Genomic DNA, 21,632 nt, shown 5'->3' with positions numbered 1-21,632 from the left:
CGCCAGCTGTAATCATCGCCTCCCAATCCAAACTCCGGTTAATTTGGGTTTAGGTTTGTACTTGGACAAATTGAAACTTGAGTAGCCTTTGCAGGTCTTCACAGTATCGTTCCAATTAACTTGGTCTGAATTGGTTTTTTTTTTGCACTGGGTTTCAATTTCAAACATACTGAACAAGATTCAAATTGTAGAGGATCATATAACAACAATCGAGACATTTAAAATTAAAAACAAGCAATCAAAACTAAATCCCTGTGGACGTTAAATCCTCCTTGACCGGAGTATATCTGAGAAACTATAGTTCAGCCTGTCTCTTACAAACTCAAGAGTGTTTTAGGCACAAAACAACTACTAATAAGTCAGAGATGTCAAAAACACCTAGCTGTTCGATTCAGAACAAATATCACGCATGTGTACGAAAGATGCAAAAAGAATAACACTAGTTCTAATGTCAACAAACAGGAACCACGTCTGTGATTTCACAAGTTCATGTTGTGAGGCCAACAGACTCTAGTTTGCTAAACCGAACTTGACCTCGACTTTGCATTTGGATGAAGCTCTCGGAAGCATCAAGAGATCGTCCAAAATCTGCAGCTTTTCTTCACCACTACTTGCCTTGACATGAACTTCCAACAGCACCAGACATTGCAATTTCTCCAAGACATGCTTTACTTGCACCATTTCTCCGATCTTTCCTTTGAATTGGGTTATCTTTAGGATCTCAACAGGGCAGGTCAAAAGGAAAGCATAGTCCTCTAAGCATTCGCAAACTGTTTTTAAATCCCGATAGCTTTGATAAGTATAGTGCAAAGCCTGAAAATATATATGTTTGTTATGACTACTACCACCTATAAGAAGAGTATTGATTATAAGGTTTGTTCAATGAACTTTTTGGGGACTTTCGGTCATACCTCAATGGTCAGAGTCTTCAGATTTGGAGATTTCGTAACAAAAACTTTTAGACCATGCCAGCAAATATCTGCTTCAGTTGGCATATATAAATGACACATGTTTTCAAACACTGTGGCTGTATTAATGCTGGCCTCGAACGCCTGGAACAGAATATAAAAAGTCAACAACAAGTCAGTCATCAGAATGTAAACATTCCAGTGTCTAGCAAAATTATGATGGATGGTTCCCTAAGCTTTACTATTTGTTAAGCTGCAGAAACATATTCACAAAGAGTAAGGAAAGATTCAGTAGAGAACACTTGCCAGCATCGTGTCAACAGTGTCTAAGCGCAGAATCTGAACATTTTTCAAACCCTTGAACAGATTCGTTGGATCGGTTCCATCCCAAGCAGTCATCAGACTAAAATGGAGGGTCGCTTCAACAAGGGAGTCGAGATTAACAACTGGAAACTCGTCATGAATATAATCATCGTACTCTAAGTAGGCAAGACTGGGAGTATCAAAACTAATTCTCTCAAACTCATAGTCTTGATAATAATCTTCATCTTCTGAATATGTACGCCTTATAGTAAGTCTCCTAAGGATCTGACTACACACAGTGTGAGACCAATTCCAACGTTCACAGTTAAATCCATCTATGACTAACTCCTCAAGAACAGGGCAAGCAGAAAGAAGCCTTGTAAACGCACAACCACCAGTATCATCAAACCGAACTGAATCAAGAAGGAGAGTCTTAAGAGCAGGAAGCAAAGCATTACTAGGGAGAATGTCAATAACAAAGCCAGACCCTAGCTTCATTTTCACAACGCTCTTGCAAGTGAATATCTCAGAAGGCAGTGAGTAATCTCCTTCGACGTTGACGTCCAGTCCAAGATCCAAGACACCACACTTGAACGCATCTCTTAAACAATCGTTGACAGTACTATACTGAGCAAAATCCAAAGACCCCAGCTTTAGAGAGAATCTCCTCAAACGGTGAATGGCATCTCGAGTACTAATCGATCAGCGAATTTTTTGAGACGTGGCTCAGACGAGTAGGAACCAACAAAAGCAGCACTCGGTAAGACGGTAAGCAGATTCCGCCATTTCTTGGAGGTACACTTCAAGCACGCAGCCGCTTTTTCCGAGAGGAAGGAGACTACGTGAGTAACAACAAGATCATCTGGTAAACTACTGATCCTATCCATCCTTTTTCGCCATCAATCTCTAATGGAACCTTTAGCGACTCGAACCAAAAACCCAGAAACCGCGTTTATGCAGAAACAAGAACACCGAAGCGTAGTTTGCAGAAATTGTGGTAGAAGACGACTAAATCCGAGAGAACCCTGAAGCAGAATTCAATCTTCAAAGAGACCTTGAGAAGAACTAGAGCGGAGTCTCTTGAAAGCAGAGTAAAGGTTCTATTTTATTTGTCTATCAATTGCTCTATTTTATAAATGCTCGGATACAATTGTTTATCAGCCAATCATTTTACGCCAGCTGTAATCATCCCCTCCCAATCCAAATTCCGGTTTACTTTGGTTTAGGTTTCTAATTTTATGGTACGTATTTTAATTTCACGAAAAAAGAAAACGACACAACAACCACTTAAAGATGAGAAAATGCAAAAACAAAAAAAACACAAACGTTCTTATGTTGTTGAATCAATCAACAGACTTAAGCAAATCTAGGAAGGACCTAGAATTTGCACTTGGATGAAGCTCTGGGTAGCCTTTCCAGATCTGCTACGAGTTTCAGCTTATATTTACCTGTTGCTTGAGACTGAACTTCCACCATCTTAAGACATGAAAGTTTCTCCAAGAAATGTTTCATTTGTATCAATTCTTCGAGTGAACCATAGTACTCATTTATCTTCAGGACCTCCAAAGGACTCGACTATAAGAATGAATACTCTGACACGCACTCGCAAACAGTGTCTTCTTCACAGTAATAAAATCTCTTAATGTGCAAGGGACCCTGAAACAAGACGGAAAAGATTTGAGATTGAAGATTAAAATCACGAGTATCTAATTAAGGATCTTTGGTGGGGTTTGCAGTCATACGTACGTTGATGTCGAGAGTTTTTAGATTTGGAGATTTCTTGATCAGCATTGGCAGAGGAGACCAACAGAAGTTAGAAAGGCTAACATATAAATAAGACAGCTTTTCAAACACTGGGAGTGCTTCACGGAAGACATAAAACATCTGGAACATAAGAAAACCAATCAATTAAAAGCATACCTAGCAAGATTTTTATACTTATATGTCACTATAGTTCCATAATAGAGAATATATATATATAACCCTTTTTAAGTTTCTTTAAAGTTGTTGTAAGATTTTGAATAGAAATTGAAATCAATAGAGTACACTTACCTTTGCAGTCATAATGGTGTACAAGTTGAGAGTCTCGACATTTTTGAGCCAATTGAGCAGATTCATTGGATGGAAGCGCCTTTCATCCCCTGTCCCCCACATATATTTTTCTTCCGGACAAAGATAGAGAGTAGCTTCAACAAGGGAGTCGAGATTAACATTTAGATACTCTTTTGGAACATAATCAGAGTAATACAAGTAGGCGAGACCCGGAGTATCGAAACTAATACTCTTGAAATCAGAGTCATCAAAACAATCCCACACTTCAGGCATTATAGTAAGTCTCTTAAGGCTCGAACTAGAAACAGTGCGGGACCATTTCCAAATTTCCCAGTTGACACCACGTATGGTTAATTCCTCGAGCACAGGAGACGCAGCAAGAAGCGTTTTGAACGCACAACGACCAAACTCATGGAACCGAACGTAAGAAAGAGAGAGGGTCTTGAGCGCTGGAAGAAGAGAATTCTTAGGGAGAATGTCAATAACGAAACCACATCCTAGTGACAGATCAGTAACTGTCTCTCGCAAGTGAAAACTTCAAAAGGTAGTGCATAACCTTCTTCGCCATTTATCGAGAGTTTAAGAACCGTGACACCACGCTTGAGCACATGACGTAGACAACGGTTGATATGATCATAGTGAGCAGGCTCGGTATCCTCATCAAAGCACCAATTAAGAGAGAACTTGTGAACACGAGAAGTGGGTGGAAGAGCTAATACTCTGTCCACAAAATCCGTAAGAGTTTCTCCATCCTTAATAGAACCATCAAAATGAAGATCTGGTACGATGGTAAACAGATTATGCCATCGCTTAGAGAGAACCGTGGTGAACGCGGCCTCCTTCGCCGAGAGAAAGGACCCGATGTGGCATATAATCTCGTCTGGAAAATTGCTGATCCGATCCATACTTTTAGCAAACCCTAGAGAAGTAGAGACCTCCACTCCCTCCCTTGTACTCTTTCAATCCCTAGCCTCCACCCCCAGTGCGCAGGACTACAATGCATTTTACGGATTAATCCAATGAAAACGTGCCACGTGCGTCCCATAATTTCGTTTTGCCGCTTCAAATGTTCTTAACATAACCGCCACTTTAAATTTATAATTTTTTTTTGGCCTGACTTGGTTTTCCCAAACCGACAAGTCGAACCAAATCACGAACGACAGCGTTTTAATGTTCCCTTTTTTAATACGCTGTTTTGAGTAGAAATGTAGAAGAAGAAGAAGAAATCAACAGTGATGAACTAAAAACCCTTCCGGGCAAAAATATTAAAAATCCTCGAAGCCTTTGCTTCATCGGGAAAGTATTTGAGAAATTGTATCTCTTATGTTCATCTGAAGATTTTGAATTCTTCATCGGGGAAGTATCGGAGATGATGAAGACGAAATTTTTGGATTGGTATTTGAAGATCGCGATTGGATCAGCTATTATAGGCGGAGGCATGGAGTTCTTCATGATCAAGACTGGTTTCTGTAAAAAATTCTCTATCTTTTCAATTCTTTCTCGCTTTTAATTTTAATCACTTAGATTTTGGGAATTTAGGGTTTTTTTTTTTCCGAATTACCAAGAATTGATTGCAATGGTTTCTGTGAATAATTTAATTCATCGATTTTGGAAACTCTGGGGAGTTTTAAGTTTAATCTCAAGTTTGATGATGAAATAAAGCTTATTGATGTTGAAGTTTCTTACTTTCTTGTGTACTTGTACTTTCATTTTTTTTTAGTTTCTACATTAGACTGGTTTGGGTTTTGATGAAATTGTTTTGTTATGGAAACTTGCAGACGACAAGGTTACTGTGATTGAAGCAGAGAAACGGGCCTGGGAACATTCTCCTGAAGCTCAAGCCATGAGAGAAGCTCTTAATCCCTGGAGAAACAAGGACGCTGAAGCTAGCAAAACTCCATAGATCAAGCAAGAAGCTCTTTATTCTCTCTCTCGTTAAGTTCTTTTCACTCTCCAACTTGCAATTTTTCTGCTTCTGTTTCTCTCTGTTTGAGAGTTGGAAATTTCATTATATTGTGTTTGTCAAATGCTAAATGCAGCCAGCATCTTTGACCATACTTTACATGTTAGCAAGATACGAGATGCTTACATATTATTAAGGGGTGCCAAACCATAAAAAGATGTCTTTGTTTTTCTTTCTCTGCACTTGAGCCTACTTCTTCATCTTCTTCTGTCTCTTTAAGTCTTGTGTTTTGTATGTTTATATACTTCTTCCATAACTTGTGTAGCAGAAGTTCTATATCTAAAAGAATAGAATTGGCTACTTTTTAAAATTTTGCTAAAATACTATCACTTATAGTATGCTTCGGTTTACATATATAGACACATACGCATGTTCAGATATGTATATGTGTTTTGAAGGTTTAAATAAAGACCTTTTCCTTTAAAAAATACTATTGTAAACATGTTACAATGAAATAACAGATATGTATTGTATTGTAAACATGTTACAAGTTGAACCATTTACTAATGAGTTGAAAGATCCAGTTAAGATCCCCAAGTCATCAATCTTCAATGTATCTCTGGTTCTCAATGATGATGGATGTTATATCTATATTAACATTTTTGAAGTACATTTTGTGTTATGCCCTTTTAGTTTTGTTTATTTAAAAAATTATTTACAACATTAACTCCTAAAATTTTTCATAACTAACATTACTCCAGATTTTGTTTCCTAAATATTTTTCATTTCATTCTAACTAAAAAAATTAAATTAATCAATATGGAAATGGAAATTATTATACATATAACCAAACATTCAGTTGTGTTTTGAAAATATATGAATCATTCGCAAACAAAGAAAACAACAATTTGATTCCCATTTTGTTTTCTAAAACCTGTGAGCTTTGATTCTTAACGTAAGAAAAACTTCGATTGACATTTATTTAAATATCATAATTAACATATATAAACTTAATAAAAAAATTAATTATTACGAATATGTAAAATTAAAAAAAGTCTGAAATACTATATAATATGGTTCTATAGTAGATGAGTTATAAAGAGGACATGTTGGAATTAATAAAATATTATTAAATTTGTGTTAACACGGGTTAAATCTTCACTTAATTATTTATCAATACTACTAATATTAGAATTTTTGACATAAAATCAAGTTGATTTAACTAAGATTGTATAAAATAATTAAATCATTAGGAAAAATGTAACTTAATCACAACGTATAAATTATTGATTATGTATTTAGATTCCTTATTTTTTGTTATAATAATTAAAATCAAATAAAATATCAAACACTAAACAAAACAAACTAAATATAACAAACAAATCGTTATGAAATATGTAGCGGGTTAAAAAACAATATAAATATTTAGTCGCATAATAATCGGAAAATTTAGTCATTATTCTATTTACAAAACATCCAATATTTAATAAATAGATATAATATAAAATATAAATTATAATAAAAATTATATGTTTGTGGCATTCCGCGGATTAAAATATAGTACAGTAGTAATAAGTGATCCTATGTTTTCTGTCAAACTGGTTCATAAAACCTCCGGTTCCAAATCAAACACATGAGCAAACAATAAAATTGGCAAATCTGTGAATTTGTTTATTTTTTAAGCAGCAAATCATTTTCACCTTATAGGGTCTACAAGAAGGCCCATTTAAGAAATAAATGGACATGATAGCCCGTTTAAAGGAGTAGTTTTTTACGCTGTCGTCAATGGTGGTGGCTATTAGAAAACCCTAAACCCCACAGCGGCAACAGCAGCTTCTCTCTCTCTGTCGTCTTCCTTTGTTCCGGCGCAGCGGATCTTTCTCCGTCGTCAAAACACCATGTTGATAAGTCAATGCCGTAGCTTTAAGCCGTTGATCAACTCTAGTCTGCCATTGTTCCGCCCCTTTCTCTCTAAATGTCTCGATCAGTCCTTCAATACCATGGCTAGTAGCGGATACGTCGGTAAGATTTCTTTCCTTGTAATTTTTTTTTAATTTTTTGGAAATGACAAATACTGTGTCTTTTGTTTCCTAAATCGTCACTATCACCTTCTTTGGTTTATTGGGGAAAAACTCCATAGAGGCAGGCGTCTTCTGGGACGTCGAGGTCTCTACAAGATCCCTGATGGTCTCAGTGCTGCTGATGTTTCGAGGAACATCAAAATTGCACTGGCGGTAATGGGACATCGTGGTACGGTCTCAATCAAGGCTTATATTAATGCGACGAATCAAGAGATCCAGGATCATGTATTTCACCCCGCCGGAATCGAGCTCAATCGCGTACCAAATGGTTGGTGAAGAAGAATTCAATCTCTCTCTTTTTTTCTTTTTTTTTTAATTAACTTGTGTATTATTATGTGTTGTTGTGTATCTTGATCTCCAACTTTTATGGTTTCAGGCTCGCGGTTAGGACTCGATCATTCGAGACGTGCGGCTCTTTTAGATGGCATGGGGAGGTGGGCATTTGTAAATACTGGAAAATCTTCAACGATAATGTTAATCACAAATGACAACCCTATCCCCTTTTACCCCTCGCTCAAACGGAGAAATTTCAATGTGCTTTGGAATTCCCTATCAGCTGAGGGAAAAGCCTATCCCCCAGACCCTAATAAGAAGCTCAGAACCTTGTTGACCCCCCCCCCCCCCCCCAATACACACTCTTCTTGCTTCTCCATGCCTGCCTTCCTGCCTGCCTTGATGTTCATAATAACTGATTCCTTTGTTTTCCTGTCCATCTTTTTAACTTCTAGATGATCCTCTTCTTTTTCTTCTTCTTTGTCTAAAGCCTTTGTGTGTTTGTTTGTCCTATGAAAACATTGATGTTTCATCTTTCTTCTCTTAAAAGTCTCTTATTCTTTTTGTGTGTGTGTGCTCTAATCTAATGGTTTGCAGAGGTTTTGAACTCTTCTCTCGTCCTGAATGCATTGTGAATGCTTTATTTCATAAGAGGGCACGACAACTGTGAATCAAATCTGTGAATTGATTATTAATTTTAAGCAAATCGTTTCACCTTCACCAAAAAAAAACGAGGTGTGTTGTTCACTCAGATGTTACAATACAAAGAGCAAAGACATGTTTGACACTCTATTTAAATACTGAATAGTTTAATCCCCGTTGTGCCACATTAGAACCTCAACTGCTGGCTCGAAGCAGCTACCAAATGTGATCAGTTAAATCCAAGCTGTGCAAGTGCAGTCATGTTCTTGATTGAAGCAAGATTTCTCGCACAAAAACTTGCAGATGAGCTTACAAATGAGCACAAGCTTTCTCCGAGCCAGTGACTTGTAATATCCAGTTATGCGCCCCCCAAGTTATCAATCTTCCATGTATCTCTGTTTGAATTTCCTTCTAGTCATCTGAGCCCATCTTGCAAAGATTTCTGCTGCAGCAAACTTACCAGAGAACTTAGCTCTCTGCGCCAATTCCTCAAATATCTCTCGTTGTCCTCCTCTGTAGAAATCAGCAGCAAACTTGTTATAATCAATCACAGGGGTTTTCATTCCTTTGTCAAGCATCTCCTCTAAGTATCTACATGCCTCTCTCGACTTCCCTTCACCTATAAGCCCTCTGATCAAAACCGTGTAGGAGTTATCGTCAGGACAAATCCCTTTCTTGATCATCTCGTCCCAAACAGCTCTCCCCATCTCGTAGTTTCTCGCCATGAAGTAAGATTTCATTATCATGTTGAATGTGTGTATTGATGGCTCAACTTCGTTCTGGATCATCTTGTCGTAGACCCTTGTGGCGTGTTCCGGCATTTTCTGGTTCGCCATCAGTTTGATCAGCGCATTGTACGTTTTGCCATCCGGAGGATGTCCCTTCTCTTGCATCTCCTCGAGCAGTTGGTAAACCGTATCCAGCTTCTTCTGAGTCCCAAACCCCGTGATCAGACACGTGTAAACCGCAGCATCGGGTTGCAACCCCGAATCAATCATGTCATCAAAGTACTCAACCGCAGTTTCCATACTGGACTGTTTACAAAAGTCACGGATCATGATGGTATAGCTACGGACATTAGGGCAAGGCCCCTTGGATTTCATGACATGGAACAATTTAATCGTATCAGATTTTTTTCTGCTCCTCAACAAACCCTCAAGCATAACGTTGTGAGCTACAATGTCAGGTTTCAATCCCTGATCAATCATATCATTCCAGATTCTAGCTGCTTCCATCAAGTTCCTCACACGGCACCAACCATTGAGTAGAACAGTGTAAGTCATCATATTAGGTGTAAACCTCTCTTTCAGCTTATCAAACAGAACCTGAGCTTCTTTACCAAGCTTACCCCTGCCAAGACTATCAAGCAAGCAGTTAATGGTTTCCACACCAATTTTAAACTTGTACTTCTTCATCAGCTCAAAGATACCAACAGCTTTCTTCCTCTCTTTCGCAGCAGCGAAAGCTTTCATCGCGATAGTGAATGTATCCATAGTCAATAGACCTTTCGTACCCATCTCTTCAAGAACAGAAACCATAGTTTCGAACTGTCTAGTCTTTGCTAAAATACTCATCATGGAGTTGTAAGTTGTTGAATCATGAGCAAACCCTGGCTTCTCTGCAGCCCAACAGAAGAACCTAAATGCAGGTTTCCTAGCATGTCGGAACCGTTCTAAAACCTCGACGATCAGATCGTGCGATAGATCAACCTTCATTTCATCAAGAACAGCTTCCATGTTTCTATCCAACGCAAACAATTCATCAATCACTTTGCAGACTCTCTCTACTTCTTCCGGATTACTAGTACTTGACTCAGCACAACTGACCTCAGTTTCATCATTCTCGTCTTCAGATTCAATTCCGTAATCATTAACATCAGAACTACCACTAGATAAACCTCTAAAAGCAAGACTAATATCAAGCGAGTGTGGCAGTGGAGGATGATAAATAGAAGAATGAAACAGACGAGAGAAGGGAAAAGAGCTAGCACCGGAAAATCGAACTTCCTCTTCTCCTCTCCCGGAAATAAATTCATCGGAGCTGGATGAAGGAGAGCGAATGAAGGGGCAACGAAGCCGTTGAAAGCTGCGAGGAGTCTTAATGGAGCTTCTTCTCAAAGCCATGGAAGCTCGACGGCGATTAAGCAATGGCGAAGTTGGGTGATAAACAGCGGAGCAAAAATCAATCAGAGGATATGGGCCTTAATTGATTGGAAGCTTCGGATGACCCATTAACGGCCCATTAATTTGGTTACGTGTTCATATATAAACCTTTTTGGGTCACAAACTCACAAGGAGCATTAATGAAGGGTGTCGTTTTGTTTTTGAGTTGGAAGGTATCTGTATGCATCTTATCTTCATTTTAGGGTTGTGATAATTTCTCAAGTTTTTTTTGTTTTTTTGAGGCAGGGGACCAATTATTATTTTGAGATTTGTATTTGCTTCAATCATAAACTTATCTTACTGTATACGTTATCTTTTCTTTGTATACATTTATGGATATTACAAAACTGAAATTCATGATCACTCAATCATCAATGTAGTAACATCATCAATCATCATTCATCAATATAACCCATGATAACTAACTAAAATATATATATATATATATATATACATATATATATATATATATAACTAAGGGATATATGAGGAAAATAAAATTCCAGATTAAGTTCATTAGTATTGACTTCTATTTTCATTAATATTGAGTTCTATTTCTTCTTTAGAATAAAATGTAGAACTCATAATATATAATAACTTATAGTCATATACTAGTTTGTCCAAAAAAAAAAAGAGTCGTATTGTGGATAAGTTATATGACTTTTTTTTTTTAAGAGTCATGCATGAAATTCCATGATTATACAAAACACAAATTGTAGATAGGACTCACATCTGAAAACAAACAAAATAAAGTCTTTATCTATATTTAGTTAATATCTTATCTTTACATTTAAAAGAAGTTTAACACCAAAGAATTTCTCAAATGTTAGAATTAGACAAGATATATAGTGTCTGCAAATATCTAAATAATTAAAACACTTAGTTCCAGAAATGGGAAATCAAGTTGGTTTTGCCTAGCTACTTGTATAAATAGAAAACACTACTGCAATCTCCTCTTCCCTCAAGAAGCCTTCTTCGAAATATTTCTTCTCTGATAATAATTAAAAGCAAAAGAAAACAGTTTTTTTTTCTTTCTATATTTTCTTTAATAAAAAAAAAAGTAAAGAGATGGAGGAAACGAAGGAGAGAAAGATAGTCGTAGCAGTGGACGAAAGCGAAGAGAGTATGGAAGCTCTTTCATGGAGTCTTGACAATCTTTTTCCGTATGGTTCCAACAATACCCTCATCCTCCTCTACGTCAAGCCCCCTCTTCCCGTTTACTCTTCCCTTGACGCCGCAGGTTAGCCCCCTTTAATCTTTTTATTAACTATCCTAATATATATATACCGTTTAGCTTAGAATATTGATTTTGTTTAATTTGGTCGATTTTTTTAGGGTTTATAGTGACCGGTGATCCGGTTGCAGCCTTGATGAAATATGAACACGAGCTCGTTGAATCAGTCATGGCTCGATCTCGAAACGTGTACCAAGATTTTGAGTCTGATGTAAGCCAGCTTACTTTCTTTCGATTATTTCAACACTTTGCTTGATTACTCATTTATAGAAAGTGAATTTAACTAAATGTGTTATTTGATGATGTACAGATTAAAATAGAGAGACGAGTTGGACGAGGAGATGCAAAAGAAGTTATATGCAACGCAGTTCAGAAACTTAGAGCTGATATGTTAGTGATTGGTACACATGACTACGGCTTCTTCAAAAGGTAAATTCATTCAATCTTTTTAAGACACACACCCAAAAAAAACATTTTGATCTAATGGGTTTCCTTATTTAATATGGTTTGTGTATGTGTATCATTGATATATAGGGCATTGCTAGGGAGTGTGAGCGAGTATTGCGCGAAACGAGTCAAGTGTCCTGTGATTATCGTCAAGAAGCAACCTCAAGATAATTGATCAGCTTATCATCATCACATATCTCTTTATATATAATTGTATATATGTTGCTTTGATGTAACATTTGAATCAATCTTCGTATGCAATTATGAATACATGACGGTTTAAGAATAGTAAATGGCACAGTACGACGAAAATAACTTTATTTAAAAAAAGATACAGTATGCTGATATTTTTAGCAATTTAGTTGTCACATAAAGTCGTTAATACTAAAAATTAATACAGTTATTATACTATCTGACTTCCAAGTTTCCAACACAGCAAGTCAGCAACACTCACCAGTCAACGCACTCATACTTAAAACGACGCGGGTTTAATCTTTTGTCTTTGCCAACAAAGAACCCCAGTTGTTTGTTCGTTTCATACAAAAGCCCCAAAACTATATATTATTTACAAAGAATAACCAAAAGGACGCCGTATGTACAAAATCACGAAGCTGCGTGAAAAGTTGTCTCCCTAGCCCCTTCCTTCGCGAAGAAGAAGAAGAAGAAGAAGAAGAAGCGATGTTCTTGGTCGATTGGTTCTATGGAGTTCTGGCAACTCTCGGACTGTGGCAGAAGGAAGCGAAGATACTGTTTCTAGGTCTCGACAACGCCGGCAAAACCACCTTGCTTCACATGTTAAAGGACGAGGTTCGTTTTCTTCTTCGAATCAGAGATGAGTAATCGCTTTCTAAAATCTTGTTTCTGTTACTTAGTCAGTGAATTTGAGCAATCGATTGATCGTGGTTTGATTTCGGGGGTTTCAGAGACTGGTCCAGCATCAGCCGACACAGCATCCGACATCGGAAGAGCTTAGTATCGGCAAAATCAAGTTCAAAGCCTTCGATTTGGGAGGTCATCAGATTGCTCGTAGAGTCTGGAAGGACTATTATGCTAAGGTTTTTTTTCATCTTCGTGTTCGCTGTTTTATATCATTGTTAGTATTTTTAGGTCAATCAATTCGCCAAGTCTTCTCAGACTCTCTCTCATAATGCTAGTTTAGCGATATATGTGTAGACTCTAATCACTAAAAAACGTATACAGTTTGACATGGTAGTAGAGCTGAAGTGAATTCTACAAATGGTAGCTTCAAAAGACTCTAACTTGGAAGTTTAGAAGATAGCAAATCTATAATAGTCTTCTTCTTGTTGCATCATGAGGTTCACTTGATCACATTTTGCTGATTACTGATAGACTTACCTTGTTGTGACCTCCTTACTCTCTTCTGTAGCCACTGTGCTAACCACTAGTTGCGTTCTACTCGCTTATTAGTCCAGTTTTTGGTCCCAAAGAAACAAATCTGCGAATGTTAGTTTGAAATCTCTAGATGATATTATTTGCAATGACATGATGATTGATTGCTATGTGGAGGTTTAAAGTATCTATAGAGCATCTCAACATGAGGTCTCTTGTGATTACATTCTGATGGCTGGTGATTCCACTGAATGAATAGATCAATAGACTGTGATGTCTAATTACTACCTGCCCTGTTCATATTTTATCTTCAAGTTTGTAACATTAATTTTTTTGGTCTCTCGTACTATTAGGTTGATGCAGTGGTATACCTAGTTGATGCATATGACAAAGAGAGGTTTGCAGAATCAAAGAAAGAGCTTGATGCCCTTCTCTCAGATGAATCTTTAGCAAATGTCCCTTTCCTCATCCTTGGAAACAAAATCGATATTCCATACGCTGCATCAGAAGACGAGCTCCGTTATCATCTAGGTCTCACCAATTTCACCACGGGGAAAGGTAAAGTGAATTTGGCAGGAACAAATGTCCGTCCCCTTGAGGTGTTCATGTGCAGCATTGTCAGAAAGATGGGTTACGGCGAAGGATTTAAATGGGTTTCTCAATATATCGACTAGATCAAAAATATATATATAAGTCTTGTCTATATACAATGTGAGTGGTATCGCCTTGTTATAATTAATATCTAATGTATGATTACGATTCAAGATGTAGAATGAAATATGTGAATAAGTAATGTATATTGTATGTGTGTGTTGTATACAACAAGATTTCTATTTTTGACTACTTATTAATTATATAATATTGAAGTGTATACAGAGAGTTACAGACCAAACTTGAATCCTATGAAAAGTGTGAACCCAAGTGTCTGTGACTGTACAACTGTGTGGGGCTTTGGCAATGGCTGTCTCTTAGCTTTTGTTGAAAATTCGAGAGATGAAGAAGACCTCTACTTTAATAATGTCTGTAGGAGAAGAACCCCATGTGAATCGAGTTTGACATTTAACAATCACAATGTCCTACCCTGAAGACCAATCAATTTGACACTTAGATGTACCATAATCATGAGTGGTACGTATGTATTGTTGTTTTACATGTGTTATGTCTCTTTGTGAACTTATCATTATGTCTGTTTTCCTTCTTTATAGGTATTGTGAAATGAACACAAACAAATCTGTGGATAACCATGAATTTATTTTCACTAAAAATAGAGAGTAGACAACAATAATAGTTCACAACAAAATTGAGAGAACAAAAGAGAACACACATGCTTTTTGAGTAGCCCACCAATCACCTTGATTGATCTCAGCCGCTTTGAAACGCTCAAGTCGCAACACAATAAGGCTAATAGATTAGATTTTGTGACTCAAGTATACTACTACTGTCTATGGACTATGTATGGTTTTTAACAATTATTTTTTTTTCTTTAACAAAATTTTCATTAGGGTGCAACTTTCCCTTTTTGTACATCTTTTTCAGAATTTATCCATTGGATTGATTCTTTTCCACGTGACCCAAAGTTAAAAACAATGAACAGTTTTTGAAAGGCATTATTTCTATTAAAAATTATTCCTTGGATCGATACTTTGTTACAACAAATCTTGCTGTTTCTTTTTTTATTATTCGCCACTTTTCAGCAAAGCACAGCCGAGCTAGAGACTGGTTCTCTTTCCCATGGAATATATGAACATATGAAGATGTGACCAAACGAATAATTTGATTTTTTAAGTTTCTGCTCGAATGGGAAAATCCAAAATATAAAGAAAGTCATTCGATCGAATCGGCTCTAAGTTAAATTTTTGACTACTGATCGTCGTGGTGAAAAAGAAGAGATAAAATTCACAAAGAAGTATATTAAGTTGGTTTTTGGGATAAAGGGAAGCACATGGATCACTCATTCCCACGTGATATCTAAGCCAAGAACACGTGCCTTCCTCTGAGCTATCTGACTTTTAATTTGATTGGTTTCATTTTTTGTTCAAAACCCAAAGCTTTTGGATCCAAAAGAGGTCTCTATCGTATGAATTTGAGCAAAACTAGATGATTGGTTTAATCTCCCAACGCAATATTCTCTATTTTCTACTCGAAGTCATATATTTCAAATTAGTAATGACGTTTAAACTATACAACTAGTGGATGAGTATTTGATAATACTACTAGATTCTTATCTTAATGTTTGCGCCAACTTTGACACTCATTTGGTTCTATATAAAACCCATGTCTCGGTAAAAGTCACCATAGAGATAGAGTCATACATAGACAATGCAATCATACGCTGCAATGTCGAAAGTTTCCATGTACTACAATACTTTTAAACGTCGCACTAGCAAAAATCTTGTTTTTGGGTCTTAATATAGATACTTGTATATATGACTACAGATAGCAAAATATACTAACGTGTATATATGAAAATATGAAGGGTAGGTACATGATACACTACTATCATATATTCATATATGCGAAATGTATTTTAAAAATAAACAGTATCGTTAAGTATGATATATATACGCCGTCATGGTATGCCACATAAGATGCTAACATGTTTATAGAATGGGGACAGTTGCCCTTTAAGTAGACCCACACTTTTTTAACTTACACTAGTTAACTACAAAAATTAACACGTAATCGTCTTTCTAGTGTTTGTTAACCCAAAGCCATCCTGGCACAGTTGTCCCAACCAATGGCACGGTGTGTCGTATCATCCAATTAGCTTGTATCTATTTAATATGCTTAGACTATCTTTTATTTATAGTATATTACTACTACACATAATAGTTCTCATCTGATATTTATCTCTACTTCTCAACTAGTTCAATTTCGTAGGAAAATTCAAACAAGAGATCATATTATATGAAAACAAATATAATTTTGGTTTGTAAACATATACAAAATCATCTATTATATATAAAAAATCATATAAATTTATTATAATTTATGTAATTATCAGGAAAATATATGATTTTGCGGGAAAACTGTATTTTTAAAAACTTTATTTATTTGTTTCTTTATATAAGTGTGAATAGAAAAATGAAATACATAATGAAAGATCGATATTTTAATTCCGAATGATTAAACTAAACTATATATAAGGCTAATAAATTGGAGCCAATACACATACATTGCCTATAAGTCAAAAAAAAATGTAGAAGGAAGTTGTACCTATAATATTTTTTTTTTTTCTGAGTTGCATTATTATTATTATCGCTGTTATATTCAGTTCCCAATCATAATGGCTAACCGTCCCTTGCTATATAATTTTTTTTTGTTTATTCAAAGAATCCTATGGAATTAAAGGTTGGATATTTACCTTATTATTATTATTATTTTAAAAAATTCAGACCTTGCTATACATGTTGACTTGACTGACATTGCATTTATTTGAGACCAAACTAAATTCTACTACATGATTTGCAATGGCATGCTATTTTCTGTGAAACATTAATCACACAAGACGTGACCCGATGAAATTAGTTACGTAATATCACGACGGTATAAGATTGGAAAAAGTTAAAATATCGATCATGTATATATCTCTAGAAATATCTAATTATAATCATTCTAAATTTTTCATTTTGTTTGGCAAAGAATAATAGCCATAGAACCTAATGAAGAAAATAAAAGCTAAGGTATATAGTAAGAAATAATTGAACATGATTACCCAAGAGATGGGTGATAAAATAATGCAATCATTCGTCACGCAATGACGATTTCAGAATATGACAAAAATCACAATGATTTATATATTAAACTCACACAGTCTACTATTTTAATCAAATGTTTTTAAAGTTTCGTAATCTTTGTTTAATCGGTAAAAAATATCTCACTTTATATATTTTTAGAAAAAACTTGATGTTAACATGACACAAATTACTATACTGAACCTTGATTGAGATTACTATAGATCTACAAATCCAAAACCTTGATTGAGATTACTTCACTGAGATAGAATTAGTCCAAACCGTGCCTAAGTAGATAACTCAACGTTCAGCCTACATTGAGAAATAGGATTAGAAGATTATATATTTAGGAAAAAAGTATATTCATCATGAAGAAAAGAGTAATTAGAAGAGATATGATTCTGAGATAAACACGAGGATTAGTCTAATAAGATAACGAGTTTTAGTTCAAAAAAAAAAAAAAAAAAAAAAGTCTAATAAGATAACGAGTAATTAGAAGAGATATGATTCTGACACACGGGATTGATAGATAAAAAACTTAAAAGGGTTTTAGGCAAGAGAATATATATATCAAATAAAACAGAGAATAAATATAAAAGCAGAAGTGGTGCCAGCTATTAACTTGAAGGATCAAAACTTTTCTCTCAGGTCAAAGCTGTCATCGCTCCCTCTCTCTCTCTCTCTTCTCTCCTCCTATACTGCTCTGTTTCCATATCTCTCTCTCTCTCTCTCTCTCTCTCTCTGTCTTTATAAAAACACTTTGCTCTCTTTCTTTTCTCAAATCTTGGAGGAGAAGAAGCAAAGAATTTGGGGGAAAGAGTGAAACACATAAAAAAAGAATTTTGATTGACCCAATCAGCGTATATATATCAAAAACCTTTTTCTAGACAAACTCTGCAAACAATGGCTGTTTATCCTGAAGTCCTTAACGGCGACAAGAAGCATTGGTGGTTCACTCACAAGAAGGTAAACAAAACCCATTCCAAATCACTAAATCTTTGTTCAATTTCTATGATAGGCACTGGATCGATCATTCATTTATTCAAAGAGACTTAAAACTTTTTTTTGTTTTACAAAAATGTTTCAGCTTGTTGATAAATACATTAAGGACGCAAGGTCTTTAATAGCGAGTGAGGAGCAAAACGACGTTGCTTCAGCCCTTCATTTACTAGACGCTGCGTTATCGATATCGCCGCGTTCTGAAATCGCGTTAGAGCTTAAAGCTAGATCTTTGCTCTTTCTTCGTCGCTTCAAGGATGTAGTTGATATGCTTCAAGATTATATTCCAAGCCTCAAGCTTGCCATGTTGAACAACAACGAGGAATCTGATGGATCATCCAGTTCCTACGACGGCTCTTACTCTTCATCCTCCTCCGCCTCCTCCTCCTCCTCTCAGCTCTCCCGGAAACTTCTCTCCGACTCACCTCCTCGCCGTGACTCCTCCTTTAAGTGCTTCTCTGTTTCTGACTTAAAAAAGAAACTCATGGCTGGTATTTCTAAAAACCGCGATAAAGATAAACAATGGAGGTAATTTTCAGTATTATTAGGAAATTTGTTCATTCATCCATTTTTTTCAGAATTATAAATTTTATTAATGCAAAAAGATTACAGTTTTGAAAATATTTATGTTTTTTAAAGACCAATAGGAGTGTAGTTTTGATAATAAATAATTAATTAATTAATTTGTTGGAATTTGCAGATACGTTGTGTTAGGACAAGCTTGTTGCCACCTAGGATTAATGGAGGACGCAATGGTTCTACTTCAAACCGGGAAACGTCTAGCAACCGCCGAGTTCCGCCGTCAGAGTGTTAGCTGGTCCGATGATAGCGTCTCTATCCTCCTCTCCGAATCACCATCGTCGTCTTCTTATGCTTATCCTCCACGCAAACTCTCCGAATGCGAGACCGTCACTAACCTTCTCGCCCACACAAAAAACCTCCTCCGTCGTCGCGCCGCCGGATTCGCCGCCTTTGACGCCGGACTTTTCTCCGACTCGATACGTCACTTCTCCAAAATCATCGACGGTCGTCGTCGTCCTGCGCCGCAAGGATTCCTCGCCGACTGCTATATGCACCGCGCCGCCGCTTATAAATCCGCCGGGAAAATCGCGGAAGCCATCGCCGATTGTAACAAAACCTTAGCTCTAGAGCCGTCGTGCATCCACGCGTTGGAGACTAGAGCCGCTCTTCTGGAGACAGTTCGGTGTCTTCCAGACTCACTTCACGATTTAGAGCACTTGAAGATTCTCTACAACACCATCTTACGTGATCGGAAACTTCCCGGACCACCGTGGAAACGACACAATGTGAAATACAGAGAGATTCCCGGGAAACTTTGCGTGTTGACTACGAAATCGAAGAAGCTCAAAGCCAAAATCGCTAACGGTGAAATCGGAAACGTTGATTATTACGGACTGATCGGAGTTAGACGCGGCTGCACGAGATCGGAGCTTGATCGAGCCAACCTCTTGCTCTGTCTCAGGCATAAACCTGACAAGGCTTTAGCATTCGTCGAACGTTGCGATTTCTTCGACCAGAACGAGATTAGTTGCGTTAAAGATCGAGCGAAGATGTCTTCTTTGTTGCTTTACCGACTGATTCAGAGAGGATATTCATCTTTGACGGCGGCGATAGCAGAGGAGGAACAGAGGACGAAGATGGTGGCGTTGACTCAAACTCAAACGTCAACGAAAACGGTTGAAGAACATGAACCGATTGTTTCTACCGGTTCAATTAAGAAAACCGGTTGTGCAGAAATTAAACCGGGAAATTCAAACGCGTTTCAAGGAGTTTTCTGCCGAGATCTTGCGGCTGTGGGGAGTTTACTATCTAGGACCGGTTTTAACCAACCGATTCCAATGAAATACGATGCAATCAGTTGTTAACCGGGAATTTTTTTGATTGTATATATATGTAAGATTTTTTTTTAATTCCACTTTACGATTTTTCTTTTAATGTCACTTTAAAATATTCGTCTCCTTTTAATTTCTCCAATATCTTCTCTTTCATTTCTTTCCGTGCAGAAAAATGCTTTACTTGTCGAATATAATAAAATCAAAGTATTGTGAGGTTAAAATTAGGACCAAGTTTTCCATTGGAAGTGTGACACATACCATATGAATACAGATCGGATAATTTATTATTTTAACGGGTGACACTCATAGATTTGTACGATTAAAATGGATAAACGAGTCTGGCACGAGAAATTAAATTAGTTCGACGAATCCTTATCTACAAAGTTTGGCTGCCATTTAATGGCATTGGTAACGGATTAATCAGTAAGATTCAATTTTTTAAGAAAATAGTATGATGTTGTATTTTTAATAATTTGGTAGATTTTTTTTCGATTGTTAACTGATGGATTTAGTTCTCAGAATCTTGACCAAATTTCGAAATTTAGTTAGGTTTGGTCAAGCATCCTTCTCTTCCATACAAACTTTAAAATAGGAGCCAAATTTATAAAAAAAATCTTACTACAAGTATACAACTATGCAATTATTTTGAACACCACACGCACACGGATGGAAATTGAGAAAATGTCATTAAAATCCTGAAATTAGCATTTTCGTTGATTTAAATCACGAAGTTTTTATTTATCGAAAAAAATTCTTATTATTTTCTTGACTACTATTTAAATCATGAATTTTTGTTGACTTCGCCATTTGAAGCACAACGTTAACTGGCCAAACAGAGATATTAAACATGGTTAATTATGTGTTAACGAGATCCGTTAGTTGGTAAAATGACGTCGTTTTCTTCTTCAATTACATCCCCCAATCGAAACCGATTCTCATTTCCTCCCAAAATCCCCAAATCACAAACTCTAATTTATGATTCAGATGAGTTCTAGCTCGGTGGTTGCTTCGTCCGACCGTGAAGTGCTATCAAAGTGCATTTGTGGAGCCGGTGTGAGGATATTTACATCGAGAACCGAAGAGAATCATGGTCGAGCGTTCTTTCGTTGTTTAACCAAATCGCAAATTAAGGTTTGTGACTTGGGGATTTTGGGAGAAAATAAAAACCAGGTTTGATTTAGGGATGTAACTAAAGAAAAAACGACGTTGTTTTACCAACTCAATTAACGCCTAACTAACCCTGTTTAATATCTCCATCTAGCCAGTTAACGTTGTGCTTCAAACGGCGAAATCAACAAGACTTCATGATTTAAATAGAAGTTAAGAAAAGAATGAGGATTTTTTTCAACAAATAAAGACTTCGGTATTTAAATCAACTAAAATGCTAACTAGAAGATTTTAATGACATTTTTTCTGTTACTTATTAGTATTTTGTTTTATCCAACAAATGCAACAGGGAATACTATGCAACCTACTCACATTAAATTAACATCACCATCAATCTTTTGTATTGTATATATATAGAATACTTATTTTGACTATAAGAAGTCCATGTACATATCTGGCGTTTCGTTTATTTCGGGATATTTGGTGTTGTAATATGTAAAAGTGAAAGAGTTTTATTTTATTTTTTGGGAACAAATCTGTTAAGTATATATGTACTCTTGTTGTACGTGAGCAGGATTTGA

At 36.4% G+C, this 21,632-nt stretch overlaps 6 protein-coding genes, 1 long non-coding RNA gene and 1 pseudogene across 9 annotated transcripts; 5 read left to right on the top strand and 3 right to left on the bottom strand.

Moving 5' to 3' along the window:
• Positions 1-257: 257 nt before the first annotated feature.
• Positions 258-2,233, bottom strand: LOC104749074 (F-box protein At3g62430-like; annotated as a pseudogene). The gene is made up of 3 exons (XR_015584625.1): positions 1,215-2,233; positions 912-1,052; positions 258-813 (listed from the first exon to the last, which is right to left on the bottom strand). The product of XR_015584625.1 is annotated as an F-box protein At3g62430-like (transcript).
• A 531-nt stretch (positions 2,234-2,764) lies between these two features.
• Positions 2,765-4,168, bottom strand: LOC104753179 (F-box/LRR-repeat protein At3g62440). Its single transcript, XM_010475469.3, is given in 5 exon segments — positions 2,765-2,861; positions 2,863-2,867; positions 2,958-3,095; positions 3,264-3,785; positions 3,788-4,168. Coding segments are annotated over 5 exon segments (1,143 nt in total).
• A 298-nt stretch (positions 4,169-4,466) lies between these two features.
• On the top strand, positions 4,467-5,402 carry LOC104749073 (uncharacterized). Its single transcript, XM_010470650.3, has 2 exons — positions 4,467-4,732; positions 5,042-5,402. Exons 1-2 carry the CDS (start codon positions 4,633-4,635, stop codon positions 5,164-5,166), a joined length of 225 nt encoding a protein of 74 aa, XP_010468952.1. The 5' UTR covers positions 4,467-4,632; the 3' UTR covers positions 5,167-5,402.
• A 1,542-nt stretch (positions 5,403-6,944) lies between these two features.
• On the top strand, positions 6,945-8,137 carry LOC104749072 (uncharacterized). The gene is made up of 3 exons (XR_015584631.1): positions 6,945-7,188; positions 7,307-7,515; positions 7,624-8,137. It is a non-coding gene; the product is annotated as an uncharacterized LOC104749072 (long non-coding RNA).
• Positions 8,138-8,187: 50 nt separating this feature from the next.
• On the bottom strand, positions 8,188-10,397 carry LOC104749071 (pentatricopeptide repeat-containing protein At3g62470, mitochondrial). Its single transcript, XM_010470649.3, has one exon. It carries the CDS (start codon positions 10,283-10,285, stop codon positions 8,540-8,542), a length of 1,746 nt encoding a protein of 581 aa, XP_010468951.1. The 5' UTR covers positions 10,286-10,397; the 3' UTR covers positions 8,188-8,539.
• Positions 10,398-10,870: 473 nt separating this feature from the next.
• Positions 10,871-12,291, top strand: LOC104749070 (universal stress protein A-like protein). 2 transcript variants are annotated; one of them, XM_010470648.3, is made up of 4 exons: positions 10,871-11,564; positions 11,669-11,769; positions 11,869-11,987; positions 12,093-12,291. In XM_010470648.3, exons 1-4 carry the CDS (start codon positions 11,393-11,395, stop codon positions 12,178-12,180), a joined length of 480 nt encoding a protein of 159 aa, XP_010468950.1. In that variant the 5' UTR covers positions 10,871-11,392; the 3' UTR covers positions 12,181-12,291. The 2 variants fall into 2 exon arrangements, with proteins under 2 accessions (XP_010468950.1, XP_010468949.1); XM_010470647.3 differs by having other exon boundaries at positions 10,927-11,564; positions 11,660-11,769.
• Positions 12,292-12,436: 145 nt separating this feature from the next.
• On the top strand, positions 12,437-14,226 carry LOC104749069 (small COPII coat GTPase SAR1A). The gene is made up of 3 exons (XM_010470646.3): positions 12,437-12,812; positions 12,929-13,060; positions 13,709-14,226. The coding sequence occupies exons 1-3, from the start codon at positions 12,684-12,686 to the stop codon at positions 14,027-14,029; spliced, it is 582 nt and encodes a 193-aa protein (XP_010468948.1). The 5' UTR covers positions 12,437-12,683; the 3' UTR covers positions 14,030-14,226.
• A 3,435-nt stretch (positions 14,227-17,661) lies between these two features.
• On the top strand, positions 17,662-20,067 carry LOC104749068 (uncharacterized). Its single transcript, XM_010470645.2, has 3 exons — positions 17,662-18,055; positions 18,177-18,616; positions 18,789-20,067. Exons 1-3 carry the CDS (start codon positions 17,993-17,995, stop codon positions 19,972-19,974), a joined length of 1,689 nt encoding a protein of 562 aa, XP_010468947.1. The 5' UTR covers positions 17,662-17,992; the 3' UTR covers positions 19,975-20,067.
• The last annotated feature ends 1,565 nt before the right edge of the window (positions 20,068-21,632 follow it).

Source organism: Camelina sativa, chromosome 16 (genome assembly GCF_030686135.1).
Source record: "Camelina sativa cultivar CO46 ecotype springtype chromosome 16, ASM3068613v1".
NCBI classification, from domain to species: domain Eukaryota; kingdom Viridiplantae; phylum Streptophyta; class Magnoliopsida; order Brassicales; family Brassicaceae; genus Camelina; species Camelina sativa.
This window is presented reverse-complemented; position numbering and strand designations above follow the sequence as displayed.